This window comes from Chenopodium album, chromosome 11, assembly GCF_948465745.1.
Source record: "Chenopodium album chromosome 11, dcCheAlbu1.1, whole genome shotgun sequence".
Lineage (NCBI taxonomy): Eukaryota > Viridiplantae > Streptophyta > Magnoliopsida > Caryophyllales > Amaranthaceae > Chenopodium > Chenopodium album.
The window spans coordinates 20,275,997-20,294,472 of record NC_137844.1 but is presented as its reverse complement, the minus strand read 5'-3'; the positions used below and the strand labels follow the sequence as shown (position 1 = coordinate 20,294,472).

The window sequence follows — 18,476 nt, the reverse complement described above, 5'->3', positions numbered from 1 at the left end:
CCATTAAAATTTTTATTTTAATATGGACCCCACCCAACGACTTTTAGTGGTGGCAGGAAGAAGATGATCAGTAGTAGTGACAATTCAGATAGCAAGCTGTTGGTTTTTTTTTTTTATTATTATTTTTTTTTTACTTTTTTTATTTTAGGTTGTCTTGTACTCAATAAATTGGTTTAATGGGGAGGTGGAGTGAAGACAGGGCTGATTGTAATGCTTAGACATAGCCGTTACTAGCCGTTGGGTGGGTCCACATAACAGAAATCTACCGGAATTTTAAAATGGGTGGTAATTTGAGTGGTTTTTTTAATGTAAGGGGTGGTAAAATAAAAATAAAAATTAAACGGGTGGTTATTTTAAAAATGGATACATTTTTGGGTGGTAATTTAAAATTTTTCTTTAACCTAATGCAAAATCAAATTGTCAACCCAAATTGGGCACTCACATTTAGAGGTTTCAAAAATTAACCTGATCAACTAATCCAAAAACACCCGATTTAAATTACAACCTGTATAGACACAATAATTTAGTACTCAGTATCACTCAAAATTTTAATCGCCCCGATCCAATTTGTCCTAACTGAACCCGACACAGACACCCGAAATGACCCCTCTACTCACATTAGAAGTTTTGACTCGTTAATCAAACCTTATAACATGGGTCCCTTTTTATAAATTGCTCCTTGACTTTGTACCAAATTTAGAAAGTGAGGTCATGGAGTCAACGTCAAGATCACCAAGTGTAGTTATATTTAAATCTTGAAGAAGTTTCGTTATTGAAAAATTAGAAATACAACAAGTAGACGTATCTTAATTCAATTAACCTCGAGTTTATTTGACCAAAAATAAATAAATAAATGGAGTCAATCAACCCTAACCTGCCTCGTGGGGACATCATTTAAAATGTTTGAAGTTAATAGATAAAATTGGAACTTCAAAATCTACAACAACTACGAGTATAAATTTCATGTTATTGTACAAAACAAAAGTTTGTGATCAACTGAAGATGGGAGTATTATTTTCAAGGTTTTGTGATTGCCTTAAAAAGTGGAAGTTTCGCCATGAATCTGCTGCTGAAGCCGAAGAAATTTCTGAGCTATTTTTTGAGCTTCGAATTCTTCAGGTTGCAACCAATTTCTTCTCCGTAACGAATTTGTTAGGTCATGGTGGTTTTGGACCTGTTTTTAAGGTATTTTCAGTCACCTTCATTAGTAACTATTGCTATCTTTTATTTAATGATTTATCTTTAATTCACCAAACAAAAAAAGGATTTATCTTTAGTTTGTTGGATCCAAAACTTAAGTTCGTTGTCATTACTTTTTAAGGTCATAACAAATCACAATTTAAATGTCATATTATTATAATATTGAATGTCGTAACATATTGCTAAATTGTGGCATCTTGCCGGCCGGTAAAACTAGCATAGTAGCTACATATGTAAATTATGTTCTAAATACAGAAAAAGGATAAAGGAATTCAGAATTCTCACCCCCAAAACTGTGTCAGGGTAGGAATTGAATTATGACCTCAGTTATAATTTTGATTTATTAATAGTTAGAGTTTAACTTCTTCATATTTCAAAGCAGTTGACGGGGATTTTTTCTCAGGGTAAGTGTGAATGTAATAAGTTTTTTTTTTTTTTTTTTTTTTTTTGGATTGATTATGCTTCATGTCTCCTGTATAAATTAATAAATACCAATATACTTATTTTGCTAAATCTTTCAAAACTGTAGTCCTACAAATTCAATAGTGATTAACTCCTATTCTATGACTTTTTCTTATTGCAAATAATATGAATTAAACTGAATATGTCAATTATATTTTTATTTGAGAAATTGTCTCAATAGCCCTTATATCAATTTTTTGGTCCTAATCTATTTGAACTTTCTCTTAGAGATGAAATGATCAAGACCTAATGTAGATGGTCCAAGGTTTCATTTGGCATGTTTTTGTTTATGCAACATAATTGTAAGGAACTAAAATTATTTGACCAAAAAAGAAACAACATATAATGATGGTGATAAAACTTCAAGCACTGTATTACATATTTATATAAAGCTAGAATTGATCATTTGATCCTAATTTCTAGGATAGAGAATAGTTTGGATTAATCCAGAGATAATTTATGAAGAAAAAGGGAATCTTGAGACTCGAGGATGCTAAATCATGTAACAGTGACTCCTAGAGAGAAACATGGAGAGGGTAGAGAATGATAAGAAGGTATAATTTTATCGATCATATCATCATGTTACATCTTCTCATTTACTTATAGCTCTCAACACCAGTGCTATGATAAAATGTGCCCATACCTAAGCTATGACAAAGAAAGTAACTTTTTTTTTTGAACAAAGGAAAGTAACTGAATCAAAATGACACATAAAATGGAAAGGAATGAACATGATTAAATCAAAATAGAAAGCTAAACAAACACAAAATTCTTGACTGAAATCCGTTCATTTGAAAGCATATTTATGGGAATATTGCTGAATAGGTTGCAGCCCTGCCACCTCAGGTCCCCTGCACAACCACCTCTGGCTCAGAGCTTTCCTCTTCAGCAGCTGGCAATGATTTAACGTTTCAGCTATGATGCTTAATTCCACCTCAATACATACCCTTGAGCTTGTATCAGATGGTGGAGTTTAGATGCCTTCGATTGTAAAACCAAGTGTTGTCTGAGTTAGTGCTTACGTATTTAAGATATTCTTTTCTGCTTTATATGAAATATTTTGCTGCATGTTCTATACCATAGGCTTATATATCTGTTCCTTGAATTCTAATGGAAGTATGGAACATTACGATGTAATGTTTTGATTAACTTCATTACAGTTTCCATCTGTTTTTTTTTCCCTTAATCTAAACAAGCCTTAAATATTGTTCTATTGTTCAAAAGATTTTGCATTTTTATCTTCCTTTAAGGAGTGAGTTTGAGCATTATAGGGCAGTATCTAGACTGATATGTCAAGGAGATAAAAGGTGCAGAAATAATTCATGTTGCTTAATAACAGGTCATTTTAGAGCAAATGAAAATATAGCGATGGCTAATGAGATCAACAGGACATTAAATTCTTCCCTCTCATGTGCTTCGGCATCCTCTATAACCATGGATCTCTCACAACCAATGGCACAATTGGCATTTACTATTAGGAGTTAGGACAATGCCACTACTTTGCTGACCTTGATCTTCATTACCTTAAGTCTGTACCCTGTAGACTATCCACCAGCTGCATTTTTCTTTTTGATTAGAGGCCTCTTCTGAATAATGTTGTTTATCAGTTAACAAAATTTTCAGATTCTAATACTACAATTGATATTATTACTAGCAGATTTACTTGTAGAAAATCTTCTATAGTCCTGCTTAAGCATCAACTAAGGCAATGATTGATATTATTTGCTTAATCAATACTTGTATATTATTTGCTGGATCTGAGAAAGACAATTCTCTGCATTCAGAAGCGGAAACATTAAACTCATCCGGGTCTGAACTTCAGGGACTGATGCCAAATGGACTAGAAGTAGCAGTGAAAAAGTTGTCAGTAAACTCTAGACAGGGTGTTACAGAATTCACTAATGAAGTGAAGCTACTGTTGAAACTTCAGCATAAAAACTTGGTGACATTGTTTGGCTGCTGCATAGAGGGAGCTGAGAAAATGCTTGTGTACGAGTATCTTCCAAATAAGAGCCTTGATTATTTTATTTTCAGTAAGATGCCTTTCTGACTAGAAAATTCTGCTACAAGTCTCTTCAGTGAGGCTGATTGCACTGATTTGAGCTAATATAGTGCTAAATTTTTATCAGAGAAAGACAACTCATCAGTCCTTGATTGGGCTACATGGTACAGAATCATAACTGGTATTGCTAGAGGACTTCTCTACCTCCATGAAGAGGCTCCTGAAAGGATTATTCATAGAGATATTAAAGCCAGCAACATATTGCTTAATGATCAATTAAATCCTAAGATATCGGATTTTGGTTTGGCCAGGTTATTTCCTGGTGAAGGCACCCATTTGGATACGCTCAAGATTTCCGGTACTTAGTGAGTAATTGGAAGCAACTTTTTATCACTTTGAACTAATTTTCATTTGTACAGCTCATGATCCCCATGCTTGGCTCTTTATTTGATCGATTCTTATATTTACTTAAATGCTGATTAAGAAACTTTGTCTATGATTGCAGCGGGTATATGGCACCTGAGTATGCAATGAATGGAATTTTGTCAGTGAAGTCGGATGTGTTCAGTTTTGGGGTACTGACATTGGAGATCGTAAGTGGAAGAAAGAATTTTGTTGACAACCTTGGTGCAGAGAAGGCAGATCTCTTGAGCTATGTAAGTTCTTATTCTGGTTACAATATATCTGAAAAAGTCATCATTATGTGGAATTTGTACACCTTTTCCTAGATTATATTTCCTCTGTTCTCTTTAAGTTGCAACATTTGAATGACAGCACTTGTTCTCCCCCCTGACCACTTTTATTGATTTATATGTTAGACAAAACATAATCATATGGGTTCTTGTTAGAAAGATTAGTCTCAATTTAATTTTACAACATCAAATTTTTATAATTTTAAATTTTCTATTTAGCGATTTAAAGGGTTGAAATTATGCATTGAGAAACGTGAAAGCCAAAATATTACAACTAAATGAGAGTGAAGGTAGAGTATCATTTATTGCTTGAGAATTAGTGATGCACAAATACAAATATGCTTTAGGGAAGGTGCCATAAAAGAGGGAAACAGGAGCTTTCTACCTTTTGATTAATTGTAAGAGTTCTAACAATATACTGATCGCAGAAAATGCAAAACGTTTATAGACGTAAAACCTAACATGAAGTTATATGTGTTACAGAATTATAGGCAAAACACTGAATCTGCTATATAATTCTACTATCAATTTTACTGTGCAAAGCTCTTTGTCTAATCTGAACTGATCTTAATGAAGATAATATTTCTGATGAGGGCATGAGGCATTGTCTAATGCTCAGTATGTGGATCTTGCTCATGGTCTAGTCCTTGTAGGAAATCCGGTCTATGCAATGCACAAGGCCAAATAAACTAAAGGCCTCTTAATTCTAAAATATGTATTTAAGATATTCATTTATATGTGCAATACTTAATGAAGGTTATAGTTGATTGTTGACATATTGGTTCATACTTCATACTTATAGAAACTTCCTTAGACAACTATGTTACTGTTAAGCTAGCATCAAAGAGATACTGTTAGCTACTTCATTCCGCTTTCTGAATAGATGTGAAATCTTTAGTTCTAAAATTGTCTGTGCAGACATGGAAGCTCTTCCAGGAAGGGAGGAGCCTGGAGTTAGTTGATGCTAGCCTTGGTAAGTGCAATCCAGATGAGGCGGCAATGTGCATTCAACTTGGGCTGCTATGCTGCCAAGCGACTGTTGCTGAGAGGCCAGCCATGAGCTCTGTTCATCTGCTTTTATGCAGTGAGTCATTTAGTTTGCCTCAGCCAGGTAAACCTGGAATTCATGGTCGCCGATGGATTGGACCAACTAGCTCTTCTGCTTTCACCAAAACTAATCCTAGTAGTTCGTCCTCCGGTCTCACCAAGACTACAACAGGGAGCACTGCTGTTGAAGACTTTTCAAGAAATTCCATCTCTCTCTCTTCTGTAGATGAAGGTAGATGATTTATTACAGTATATTAGGAATTGTAATAATTTATATGCTTGTAAAGCTTATTCAATATTTGTTTGTCCAAAATTATCATCACTTTGTGGAAGTCATCATTTAACATCCATTACACCATCTTCATAAATCAAAATACTGGATTATAAATTTTACAAAATCTCTATCTCTGAAAGTAGCAATTTATTTTGGAATTTTGGTGTTGTGTTTAAGGGATGATAAAAATCAAACTAATAAATACAAGTTTTTAAATAAGATCGCCTTACCATCATATATGACTACCTTGTAGCCTTGTAGGTGGGATGAATTAAGAGGAGAGAAAATTCTGGATAGGGACATATGCTTACAATGATTCACAAAAGTGGTCTTATGATTGTAAGATGGTGTTATACGAAAGCTTCTTAATAGTGGAAATGAAAATGGATTAGGTAGTTAGGGGGTAAAGGCAATGATGATGGTGTAATAATATATATATATATATATATATATATATATATTTTTTTTTTTTTTTTTTTTTGGTGGAAATGATGGTGTAATAATAATAAGGGGGTTGAGAGGTAACTATTGTGCACATCTATTTTTTGCTCCTTTAATTGACCAAATAGTGCAATGATGAGACAATTACATTACTATGAGTCTACGAACTAGATAAAATCTAAGCTATTGTGGACTACTTCTCAAAAAAAAAAAAAAAAAAAAAAAAAAAAAAAAAAAAAGAGGAGGCTATTATGGACTTCCGAATGTGAGGAAAAGTGATCTCAAACCTCTTTAAGCCCAATTAGAATTACCAATGCACTGAATTGTATAAATTCGTGTTTTAAGCTCTGTTAATAATAGTAACGCTTAGGTTAAAAATCTTAAACTAGTCTTCCACCATCAAATTTCAATGGGGTTGCGGTAGCATGCCAACGCAATATTTAGGATTGCAACCAACACATCAATTGTATCCCAAGTAATATTATTATTATTATTATTATTATTATTATTATTATTATTATTATTATTATTATTATTATTATTATATTCAAAAATATACAAAATTATACAACCTATAGAAAATTAGTGGGAAGGCGAGATATAATCTGGGCCCCCACTCCTCTAGCTATAGAAAAGCCGATCCTAGTAAAGATATGAGCTGCAGCACGCGCCCCAATGTCCTGAATCTTCGAGAACTTCTGGATACGTTTCAGTAATGCAACAGCCTCCTTTTCTAACTCCCTAAGAGAAGAGAAAGAGAAAGGAAGGAAGCCATATTTAATTGCTCGACAACTAGATTCGTACTTGACCCGCTTCTGATTGGCCGCATCAGTCACTACCCGTCCAGTAACAAAGTCAGAAAGCCCAAATTGTGTCAATGGAGAAGACCCTATCAAGTCAACACAGACGTCGCGACCACGATCTCATGAATAAAGTAACACATCTGCAGGCCTGAGAGTCCCGTCGTTCCCTCCAGATAACCTAATGTCCACCTCCTTTTTAGCTGAAATCCCTAACCGATAGCAAACATCAACAAGGGTATCCCGAACAACGTTATGCCGATGTTTAATGCCCATAATACCAGCACAAGACACCGCGTGATCACCGAAAATATCCCCAGCAAAAACCCTTGAACAAGCAGAGCACGACGTCGTGATAGAGAACAATGGAACACCCAACCGGTAGCACAACACACAGCGATAAGTCTTGATGTTCATCGTCTAACCCAACCCCGAAATAGGGACTGCCCTAAGCCAAGCAGAGGTGTGATCTCCTTGCTATGATTTCCATAATGCTGATTCCGAGAAGTCAAAGAATAAGCAGATTCCGCAGAAGCGGTAACCTTTGTGAAATATATATCTGCCAATTTCTTCATGAGTTTAGGGGCAATGACCTCACTAAGATTACTCAAAATGTCAGACTCCACTGTTCCATTAAACAGACCCAGCACATCCTCAAAGGCTTGTCCAAGACCAACACCAGCATGCTGTAGAAGTTGTGTCTGCAACCCAGCAGACTGTAACCGAGAAGCAAGAAAAACATAGTGACGAACATCACCTGCGAAATAAATAGGGGTGTAAATGAGTCGAGCCGAGCCGAGTACTACCTTTTTTCATGTTCAAGTTCAATTAACTTAGGCGAATCCGAGCACGATCCCGAGTTTTCAAGTGAGCTCAAAAATCTGTTCAAGCTTGGCTCATTTAATACACTATATGTTCGCGAATGGTTCGTGAACGGCTCGTTTATTAAATGAGCGTTTCATACATGATTTTAGTAATAAATGAGCTTCTCTAATAAACGAGCTTTGTACTTTGACAATTGAAACTCTACAAAAATAGCATAATAATTAAATCCTAATTATAAACCTAAGAATTAAATTAACAATTGTGAAAAAAACAATAATTCATGAATATAAATAAACGAGTAGTTCGCAAACATAAATAAACGAGCTGTTCATGAACTTATCTGAACGAGCATATCTATGTTCGTGTTCAAGCTCCTTTATTATACGAGCTACAAAATTTGTCCAAGCTCGGCTCATTTATCAAATAAACAAACATGAACGAGCTTCAATTGAGCTCGAACCCGAGTAGTTTATCGATCGGCTTGGTTCATTTACACCCCTAGGAATAAACACCAAGCCCTCCAAACGCAAATTGTAAGGTGGCAAGCCGCCACTGCCAGTCGCCAAATCCAGGCCCCGAAGCAGTAACAATACGCTCCAAGGTAGATTGAAAAGCCCCATCGAAAGTGCGTTGAGCCGCCTCAAAAGTACTAGGAGGACAAGTACGCAATGCAAAGTAGAGTTTAGAAACTCCGGTACATGCCCTAAGTAACAACAGCTCACACTGAGGATCATCCACCATAGTGACCTTATCCATAAGGGCAATGGTCTTGGTCACCCTCTGCATCACAAGCTCACCACTAAAACCAGAATCGGAACTAGCGGGACCACCAATCAACTTTACACCACGCAAAGGTCGAGCAATATTAGGTGGAAAGACACCCTCAAGCCTGCTTCAAGGGTCTTCTATAGGCCAGAAAACTTCAGTTTTTTCCACGTTAAGACGTAACCCAGAACGAGGCCCTTCCTCCATAATCAACTGTAAAATCTTCCCCACTACCAACGTGTCATCAATAATAGTATCGTCATCCAAATACAAAGCCTGAAGACATACATTAAAAGTCTCTCTGATTTTACAAACCAAGGATTGTAAAACCAAATCAAAAAGAAAAGGACCAAGGGGATCACCCTGCTGCATCCCTTGAGATGACCATAAGGTTTGGTCCCCATAATATAATCTGGCTGGATTAGGATAGCAGAATTCAACCCATCGCAAAATGCCTGGACAACGGCGATGTACTTCACGTAACATGACCGAACGATCAACTAGATTAAAGGCGTTTTGAAAATCCACCAACAACATAGAAAGACCAACATCAAAACCACGGTCCTCAACCAACCGATTCACTGCATGAAGAATTGCCTCACCACCTGAAGAGATCCCAACACCAAATTGAAGACCATCAAAATAACTCCCATGACCAACCATAATAGCACCCACCTTTGAAACTAGACGCCGCCAAACCGTACCCACAACAATTATTAATATTATTATTATTATTATTATTATTATTATTATTATTATTATTATTATTATTATTATTTAAAAAACACACCAAAATCCTAGAGGTGATTAAAATTGGGCTGGGCTGGGCCTTAACATGATAAGTCGTGCCCGGCCCACAAAAAGTAGCGGGCTTGTCAGGCCAAAGCGGGCTTTTTTCAGACAAGTTTCGAGCCTTTAACTAAAAATGTGTTTTTAGTTTGCCTAAACCCAACCTATTTTCGGGTTTTGGACCGGGTCAGGCCAATGTTGATCACCTTTACTAAATCCTTTTTTTTTTTTTGCGATAACACATCTTACGCCATTGACTTGGTTTGCCGTGTAATACCCCGTATTTTTAATGTATTTTATAAATTATTTATTTATTTGTAAAATATAATTTTGGGTCAAATTATTTTTATTATGGGATTTAAACAATACAAGGTTTAATTTTTGGGTTAATAAGTATTTAATCCGAATATAGTCCATCTTCATAATAAACCCAATCATTCTATTTTTACATTTGGGCTACCTATTATATTATTCAAGTGCATAATTTTTATAAAGCCTAAACCTACCCTAAACAACCCTACACTATAAATACTCATTCAATCTCCAAAATTTTCCCTCACAAAAGGTTAGTCTTATTTTCTTTCTCCTTTATTTTATCCCTTTTATTTTCCTTTTCCTTTCCTTTTTCTTTCTTTCCTTTTCCTCCATACGTGAGCTACTGCTCACGACTGCTGCCGCTGTCTGTCCGCCTCCCTTGCCCGCCAAAAACCGGCGCCGACCACCAGCCCGACCGTCGCCATGGCCGGCCTTCCTTATTCTCTTCTTCCTCCTTTGTTTTTATTACGTGTTTAATTATAAATATATTAGTTTTGGGTTTTGATTTTATAGTATGAATATTATATTTTTAGTATTAAATTCATGATTTTGAGGGTTTAAACTCATAATTTCATATTACAATTGTGTTTGAAATTTTCAGATTTTGTAATTTATAAACCTAGGCTTTTAATTTATGAAATATGGGATTTTTAGGGTTCTAATATAAATTTAATTGGGGCTGTTATATATCTAGTGATTCTATGGATTAATGAAGCATAAAAGTGATGTTTTAGTGAAGTTTTGAAGGGTTTTTAATTAATCTAAAATGCTGGAATTTTGCCTAAAGTATTATTTTTGGTGTTTTTATAAAAAGGGTATAATTACCCATTAAAGAAGAGTTTAATTAAGGGTTTTAAAATAATTTTCAGATCATTTTAAGTTGTCTAAAGTAAGTTTAAGTTGCTGGAAATTGTGTATACAAGGGTAATTAATATAGTATTATTGTTCCTTTATGTAGGAGACTTGGTTCGGGAATTGTTCTATCGTTCTTGGCTACTTTAAGAGCTTATTTGAGGTACGTACGCGTACTCGGAAATTTACTAAGCGTGTAGAAACATGCTAGGATTTAATTAAGTGATTCCAAGTTAGTGTCATGCTAGGAATTGGTTGGAATGGTTGAATTCAAATGAGATTGGTGATATGAATTGGATTAATTGAATAGAGAATGGTTTTGGTGAATTATTTGTGAAGCATGATTGGTTGAAATAAATTATTTATTGGATTGATGATTGGAAATTGTTAATTTGACATGTTGCATATGAACCACAATTTTAATATTGCCATGATAGTGAGTGTTTAATTAAACTACATGTTTAATTTGGTTTGGAATATTGAAAAGGAATTTTATTATGGTTTATATAAATTTTATTGATGCTATAAGCATGAGGAAGGAGCTGCTTAAGTGTTTTTATGTTTAATTTTTATTGAAAAGGAATTTTTATTATGGTTTACATAATGGAAAAAAAAAGTTCAAAGACAATTAAAACATTAAAATTGACTAAAAATATGAGAAATTAAAGGGGAATGGATATTAGAAAACATCATGAAAAAAAATCAAAGAGATTGTCAGAAAGAAAAGAGAAAGAGAATTGATAAAATACCGGTGACGAATTGGGAATGAATTTAGTATTTATAAATAATTGAAATAGAGGAACTGAAAGAGAATAGCGTCGTTTGAGGGGCTGATTGTATGAAACATTGTGTCTTTTTGTGAAGGAAACTGAAGGATAAATCATAAAAATAAGAATAAATTAAAAAAAAAGGAGAAAAATACCTAGGAAAAAATAGAGGTGACGTGGCACTCTAACTTTTGTTTTAAGTTTCTTGTTTTAAAATAATAGTAATGATGTGGTCACTAATTATTCAACAATTAAATTGGTATGTTTAATTATTTGAATAATTATATTGATTGATTGTGTTATGGTTTGAGAGTCATCACCAAATCTAAAAAATATGTAAAACAACGTAAAGTGAAAGAGATTATGCACCAAAACTTTTGGAACGTATATACCTTGAGTATGAACACATGGGTAGAGTTATGGGGTTTTATATTTAACCATAACTTCTACTGGGAGTACAGGACGCTGTATATTCCTTTTTATTATTATGCGCAGGAATTCCGCCACTTACGAGTGGTTCTTTTATACTGGCACGGTTAGCTCCTGTGTTAGTACCCCTTATTAGGGCAGGTTAGGGAAACCCGTTCGATGCGTAATCAAGATGAATAAATAAATTAGTTATTTATTTGAGGGTCATATTATATATTGTATGCTTGTAAACTAGTGCAACAAGGTAAGTTGTGTGACGATAGGGTGAAAGCATATTAGTGTGTTTTATTTACACTTACGTACTCAGCTTTGCTAATTGTGCATTTGTGTGTTTGTTTGGCTTTGTCTTTACTTTGGCCTAACAACGATCCATTTCTAATGGCGAGTAGTGGGGACAAGTAGAGATGAGCTTTTCAGGTGATGAAGCATGTTTATAGTGGGCATGAGTGAAAAGCGAATCATGTTTAGTTTCCATAAAACTATGATGTAATTTATTGCTTTATTGATTATAATATTATTATGCATGTGAAACTAACTAACGCAAAGTTTTTCAAGTCTTATTTGGTTTTAATAAGGGTCTACAATGATTCCAAGTTGTAGGTTGTTTTCGTTTGACTCTACTTTCGTTTGGTTGACTTTTAAGTTGACTTATTTTGAATGGTTTTAAAGATAGTCTTCCGCTGTGTGTCTTTGATAGTTGCCTTAGCCGTTTTCATGGTAGCGGTAATATCTTAGATTTTCCTATTTTGAGTTTTTAACAGGGCAAAACGGGTATTTTAAAGGAAAGTAATTTTTAGGGTGTTACATACCGGCGTTGACCCCCTCACGTGAGGGTCATGTGCTTAAAATACCCCCATTTCTCTCTCCTCAAAGCCACCACAACCACAACCTAGCCTAGCCAACCCTAGCCGCCAAACTCTCAACCGCTTATACCACCACCCATCAACCTAGCCGCCATCACCGCCCACCCAAATCACTCTAAACCTACTTGAGAAAATCCCCCTCCCTTTCTTCATCTGTAACAACCATCCTCTTCATCTTAATCTCTTCCAACACTGCACACCGGCACTACGATCCACGGCAAAGCGTGACCACCCCAACCATTAGGAACAAGATTAAATTCAGCAAATTTGTGGTGGATTTGATGTGGGTTTTTGCTAGGGATTCTTGCTCCATTGGTTAAGTCTAAGAAAAAGTTGCAGAAGTTGATGATCTTAAGGAAAGAATGAAAATGGAGGAGAAATAAAGATATGATTTTTCGAGTGGGTTTTTGTTATTTGGGTGGGCGGTGATGGCGGCTAGGGGTTGTGGTTGTGGTGGCTTTGAGGAGAGAGAAAGGGGGTATTTTGAGCACGTGAGTCTCACGTGACGAGTGAATGCTGGTAATCCAAGTCAATGGCTTGAAATCGGGTAAGGTGTGTTCATGCAAAAAAAGGTTTTAGGTGTATTTTAACAAAAAAAAAATTAAAAAAAATAAAAAAAAAATTATAAGGTGCTTTTTTCACAACCAAATGGTTATAAAAGGTGTTATCTAATAAATTTTCCTTATGTTAATCACAAAGTTTCATATGTACTGGTCGCGTTAATTGGTCGATGAGGGGTTACTTGATTGGGTTTATCGATCAGTTTTTTATGTATGTCCGGCTATATGGAAAAAGCGCTGTATTTTTATAAGGTAAAGAGAATATAACTTAATTACGCATCGTCAATGTTTTAAATACAAGTATTTGCATTTCTCTAAAAAAATAAAAAAAAAAAAAAATAGAAGTATTAGCATTAAACCTTTTAATACACCCATTCCAGTTTTCCTCATCTCCCGCTAAAGAATGGAGAGAGAAAAAGACATAAACTGACGGGGGAGCAGCCCATCAGCAAACAAATTTGGTTTAAAAAATTCCAAATTTCTCAAATTATTATTTAATAATTCAGAGTATAGTTTTAGTAATCTTATGTCGTCACGAAATTCCATAATCATCAATTCATACATTTGATAACTCCCACCTAAAGCCTTCTTCTCCATCTCGAGGTTCCATTAATAATTTCTATTTCTACTCAACCATCAAATAAAGATTGGAGTAGAAATATTGCTAAATTTAGGATAGAGAAAAAAAATTTACCAAAAAAAAGGATGGCAAATTGGGAGTTGAAGAAATGTTGCAATCATGAACAAGTTGTTTTCTTGACTACCACAGCTGTCTGTACTGTTGTCATTCTTGCTGTAAGTTAAGCTTACCCCTATTTGATCTTTCATTTTTTTTCCCATCAATAAAACTTCAATTTTAATCTAATAAATACACTATTTATTTTATTTATGATTCTATATATGTTTGATTGATGGATGGGTATGAATAAATTAGCTTTGAATTACTACTTGTATTTGTTTTTTCTTATATTAAGTTGAGTTTGATTGATAATAAAATTGTGAATATAGTCAAACAAAATTTAGTATGTACCAGTGTTCGGCACGCTATCACTGTCATCAATGTTATTATAATAGAGTATTTTTTACAATGGTGGTTGAATCTTGACGTATAAATTTTGAATTTCAAGTGTCAAAACTCAAAAGATAGCATTTTTTTTTTTTTTTTCATTTCTTATTTGAAGGTGGTGGGGTGTCGGTTGGTTAAATTAAGTCGTGTCTCGTGTGGTATTGGTTATGGTCCTTAGGGAGTACTCTCCAATTATGTTTGTTCATCTTATTTGGAATTGGCAGGTTAATTAATAAAAATGAATCTTTAATGAGTGAGAAACAATTAAAATAATAAAGATTATAATTTTATACTTATTATTATTAAATAGTCCCACATTCATATAAAAAAATGAAAAAAGAAAAAAAAAAGGATAAGTTAAATAAGAGTCCCTCGTCGCTTGAAAAAAACAACATACCGTAAAAAAAAAAAAAAAAAAAAAAAAAACTTGTAATTCTCACCGAGTAACCCCTACAATATTGACAAAGTATCTCTGACCGAATAACCTTTATAACACTAACATATAACTCCCATGATGGCTGGTCATACCACATACTCCCTTAGTCTCATAATATAGTTGTTTGTGTTTTTTCAAGGTATTTAAAAAATAGGAGGAAAAGTGGATGAAGTACATTAATAAAAGTGAAAAGTACAATTGTAGACAAAAGTTAGAGAGAGTGTGGAAAAAAGTACTCCGTACTAGGCATGTGCAAATTTCACTATAATGGTTTTTACAAACTATCCAAAAATAAAAATAGGAACATTTTAGATCTCTAAAATAGAAAAACAGGAACTATATTATGGACGGAGGGAGTATAAGAATTTGTGGTTAACTAATGTGGTGTTTAAGGTAACAAAAATAACAAAAGGATCAGATTAGTTCTTTAGGGTTAAATCACCGAAAATATTATTCAAAATTGAAATCTAATCTATTTATATCATTTTCTTTCTCAACTTTAAAAAGTTCTAGTACACCCATTAGAGTCTCACCAAACTTATTCAAATGGTTACAGGATAAAATTGAGGCTCTTATTTTAGAGTAATGTAGAATCTAAGATCATTGCATAATCAGAAATTATAAAGATAGAGAGAAGAGAGAGAAAGATAGAATAGAATGAGAGAAGAACAGATTTTATTGATCTCTTGAATGAATAAAAATGAGTAGCCAAAATATTACTGCAAATCAATTCTAACAGAATTCAGTAACAGCTAACTAACTTCTAACAAACTTGACAAGCTAAACAGTTATAACAGAAATAACAGAATTGGTGCAAATAGTGCCAAAAGTAGTTATAACCAATGAGTCCATATCATAGATTGGTGCTTTGTGGTGTCACAAAATCACTTCTTTTTTGTAACTTTTTTGTTATTGAACTGATGTGGCCTACTTTAAAGCTTTAGGTAAATTTCTCATTTATTGTTTTGGTGAATGAAATCAAGGAATGACTAATAAAAATACCTTTCATTTAATTGGTTTGATTAATTCTTCGACTTTTATACTTCTTCACTATTTTCTTTCATAAATCTCCAGTTTCTTTAGTAGCCTCATGATGGCAACATATAAGCGTGGCTGTATAAGGTGGCAAAATTCATGGACATTGTCATAAAATGACATTCTTTGACTAAAGGTGTGATTAGCAGGAGTTTTTTTATAAAACAATTCAGATCAAAACTGTAATAGCCTTGAGAATTAAGATGTAACGTGGAGCAAGGGAGCGTTTTAAGGTACTAGTTAAAGGATATGTTACTTTGTTTCAATGATAAATGGGGATATAGGGAAGTTGATTGAAATGAGTTATATGAACAAAATGCATGGCAGTTTGTGGTTACTGTCATAATATCACACATTTAGGTTTATAGCTCCATTGAGTTTAGGTAATTTTAGCCTCAAGGCTAAAAGCTCATCCATAACGAATTCAGCTTTCAGTTTTTGAATGCACTTATTCGTCAAGGGTTATAGTTGGTGATAGTGAGTGCCTCTTGTTTTGTTACTATTGCAGCTATGGAGAACGGTGCTACTGATGCCATTTAAGCTCGTGACTGTTTTTCTTCATGAAGCAAGCCATGCTATTGCTTGTAAACTCACTTGTGGCCATGTAAGTGCATACTCGTAGTTGGTCACATTCTTATTATTCTTTAGTCACTGTAAAAATATCATAAATCAGCTCAAGTATAAGCTTATGTGTTAATGACTAACATTTGAATGAGAGGTAATCAAGCATGCAGACAGATATCATTAGTTAACTTTTCTGCAGCTACTAAGTATTTGGTAAATTCTATCATTGGTTCCTTGCTAGGTGGAAGAGATGCAAGTACATGCGAATGAAGGTGGTTCGACGACAACACGTGGTGGTGTTTATTGGTTTATCTTGCCTGCTGGATGTATTGACTACTAAGACCTGAAAACTTTTACATTATAACTATTCAAAATCACAATCTTCCTTTACAATTGAATTGATATGGGATTCTTGAATGGAATTAGGGTAGTTTTACTATTATCATATGATGCTCTGCTAGCGAGTTGAACGACACCCCTGTTGTTTTCAGACCTTGGCTCATCATTCTGGGGAATGGCTTTAATACTTGCATCGACAAATCTTTTGACTGCCAGAATCGCTGCAGGATGTTTAGCCCTTGCTCTATTTATTGTTCTTTTTGTTGCCAAAAATGTAAGCATCATTCAGCTAGATTAGTATTGAGTATCTAGATATGGTAGATTCTTGTTTCAAATGCTGCCTCTAAAAGTTATTGTGCTGCAGTGTCTGATGCAACCATGAAAGTGATGTGAGTGATTTCATTATTAATTTGTAATGGATGTTTTGCATGTTATTTTCCAGATTTCCTACACAAGCTTATTGCTTTCTTTTGAGAAGCTCACTTTCATATGCTAGGAAGAGGCAAATCCTGACTTGAAAGACTTGATAAATACTGAACAATGACATGACCTTATTGTCAACCTTTTTACAGTGTTAAGCTATTATTTGTATGGATACTAATTATTTCTTTTTCTACAGTGGACACTACGAGGACTATGTGTTGGTATGCTCAACATTTAATTAATCTTCATTTATGACAGTAAACTCATCAAAAGAACGTATGTACAGAGTTACAGATAGAAATGCCTAATAACAGTGTTCTTGATCTTGCAGGGTTTATTATTGTTCTTGCTGTAATCTGGGTTCTGCAAGAAACAACAAAAATACACATCCTCCGTTATATGATTATGTTCATTGGTATCGTTTTCATTCTGAGCTGAATATTTTTCCAGGTTTTTCATCCATTACTGGATGAAATAGTCCTATTAACCTTAGTTTCTCATTTAAGTGTCCTTCAATTTTGCAGGTATAATGAACAGCCTGTTCTCAGTTTACGGTAGGTCCAAGCATCAAATTCTTACTATACTTGTAATGCTAGTGCAGAACAATTGGTTTGATGTTTTGATCCATTCCAATCCATGTAGAGCTGATGTGCAGCGTCTGATGGATCTATAAACTACAGATATATACGGTGATTTAATCTCCCGAAGGGAACACACTAGTGATGCAGAGAAGTTTGCTGAAGAATGTCCTTGCTTCTGCAATGGTGTGGGATGGGGTATTATTTGGTAAAGTTCTCCGTTTCTTGATTATTAATCTGTACAAAGTTAGTCTGCAGTGCGAATTGATTCTTTAACTATGTCTATCTGCAATTGCAGGGGAATAATATCGTTTATGTTTCTATGTATATCCATGTACTTAGGCCTCGTAATCCTTTCTTCAGGTATTCTCTTATACCATCCATTTAAGCTCAGTTTTCCAATTACAATAAGTTCTGCAACCTTGATCTTTTCCTGACTTCTGGCAGCTTAAGAAGAATCAGATTGCTTCAATGCCACAGCTCACATACCGAATCAACAGCTTTGTTTAAAGGCTTATTAAAGCTACAATTCAATACATCATTCTCGCTGCACACCTTGAATGTCTCATTTTTTTTCAACCCTTCTGTTTTTATCGGGTTGAAGCCTATAATACCATTATAATACTTCGGTGGTTATTCTTATACAGCTGATTCGTCATATAATATTGGTATACAGTGCTTCCTAGAGAAGATCAGAATTGTATTTCAAATACTACGTCATAATGTTTTGAACTCAAATTGAATACGATGTATATGCTCAGTTTCAGTCATAGCAGATTGAATATATGGTGCTTCCTAGAGCAGATTCCTTTGTATGATAATATTTGTTTCTAAAATTACTGCTCATCCTTTACAGTTTTATACTATTGAGGTGATAATAAAACCAAATATTTATATTTTATACATTGTAATGAATGAATATTGTTTAGACATGAATGAATAATTACAACCT

The 18,476-nt window shown here is 34.3% G+C and overlaps 2 protein-coding genes across 5 annotated transcripts; both read left to right on the top strand.

The window, feature by feature from the left end:
- Positions 1-852: 852 nt before the first annotated feature.
- Positions 853-5,716, top strand: LOC145568712 (cysteine-rich receptor-like protein kinase 44). The gene is made up of 5 exons (XM_081628133.1): positions 853-1,185; positions 3,485-3,695; positions 3,792-4,029; positions 4,170-4,320; positions 5,275-5,716. Exons 1-5 carry the CDS (start codon positions 964-966, stop codon positions 5,641-5,643), a joined length of 1,191 nt encoding a protein of 396 aa, XP_081484259.1. The 5' UTR covers positions 853-963; the 3' UTR covers positions 5,644-5,716.
- Positions 5,717-12,953: 7,237 nt separating this feature from the next.
- On the top strand, positions 12,954-18,279 carry LOC145568711 (uncharacterized). Of its 4 annotated transcripts, XM_081628131.1 has the most exons (10): positions 13,681-13,878; positions 16,129-16,224; positions 16,426-16,510; positions 16,676-16,797; positions 17,143-17,167; positions 17,278-17,361; positions 17,471-17,500; positions 17,627-17,732; positions 17,823-17,887; positions 17,972-18,279. In XM_081628131.1, the coding sequence occupies exons 1-10, from the start codon at positions 13,789-13,791 to the stop codon at positions 17,974-17,976; spliced, it is 708 nt and encodes a 235-aa protein (XP_081484257.1). In that variant the 5' UTR covers positions 13,681-13,788; the 3' UTR covers positions 17,977-18,279. The 4 variants fall into 4 exon arrangements, 3 of the variants coding, with proteins under 3 accessions (XP_081484258.1, XP_081484257.1, XP_081484256.1); XM_081628132.1 differs by lacking the exon at positions 13,681-13,878 and adding an exon at positions 12,954-13,070 and having other exon boundaries at positions 17,823-18,279; XR_014095906.1 differs by lacking the exon at positions 17,972-18,279 and having other exon boundaries at positions 17,602-17,732.
- Positions 18,280-18,476: the final 197 nt, after the last annotated feature.

Bases quoted from the DNA above. Each gene is read 5' to 3' on its own strand.
- LOC145568712 (XM_081628133.1), top strand. From the start codon at position 964: ATGTTATTGTACAAAACAAAAGTTTGTGATCAACTGAAGATGGGAGTA. The intron at 1,186-3,484 runs GTATTTTCAGTC...TCTGAACTTCAG, and splicing joins GTTTTGGACCTGTTTTTAAG to GGACTGATGCCAAATGGACT. The intron at 4,030-4,169 runs GTGAGTAATTGG...CTATGATTGCAG, and splicing joins CTCAAGATTTCCGGTACTTA to CGGGTATATGGCACCTGAGT.
- LOC145568711 (XM_081628130.1), top strand. From the start codon at position 13,789: ATGGCAAATTGGGAGTTGAAGAAATGTTGCAATCATGAACAAGTTGTT. The intron at 16,798-17,142 runs GTAAGCATCATT...CTTTTTCTACAG, and splicing joins TTCTTTTTGTTGCCAAAAAT to TGGACACTACGAGGACTATG. The intron at 17,501-17,626 runs GTAGGTCCAAGC...TATAAACTACAG, and splicing joins CAGCCTGTTCTCAGTTTACG to ATATATACGGTGATTTAATC.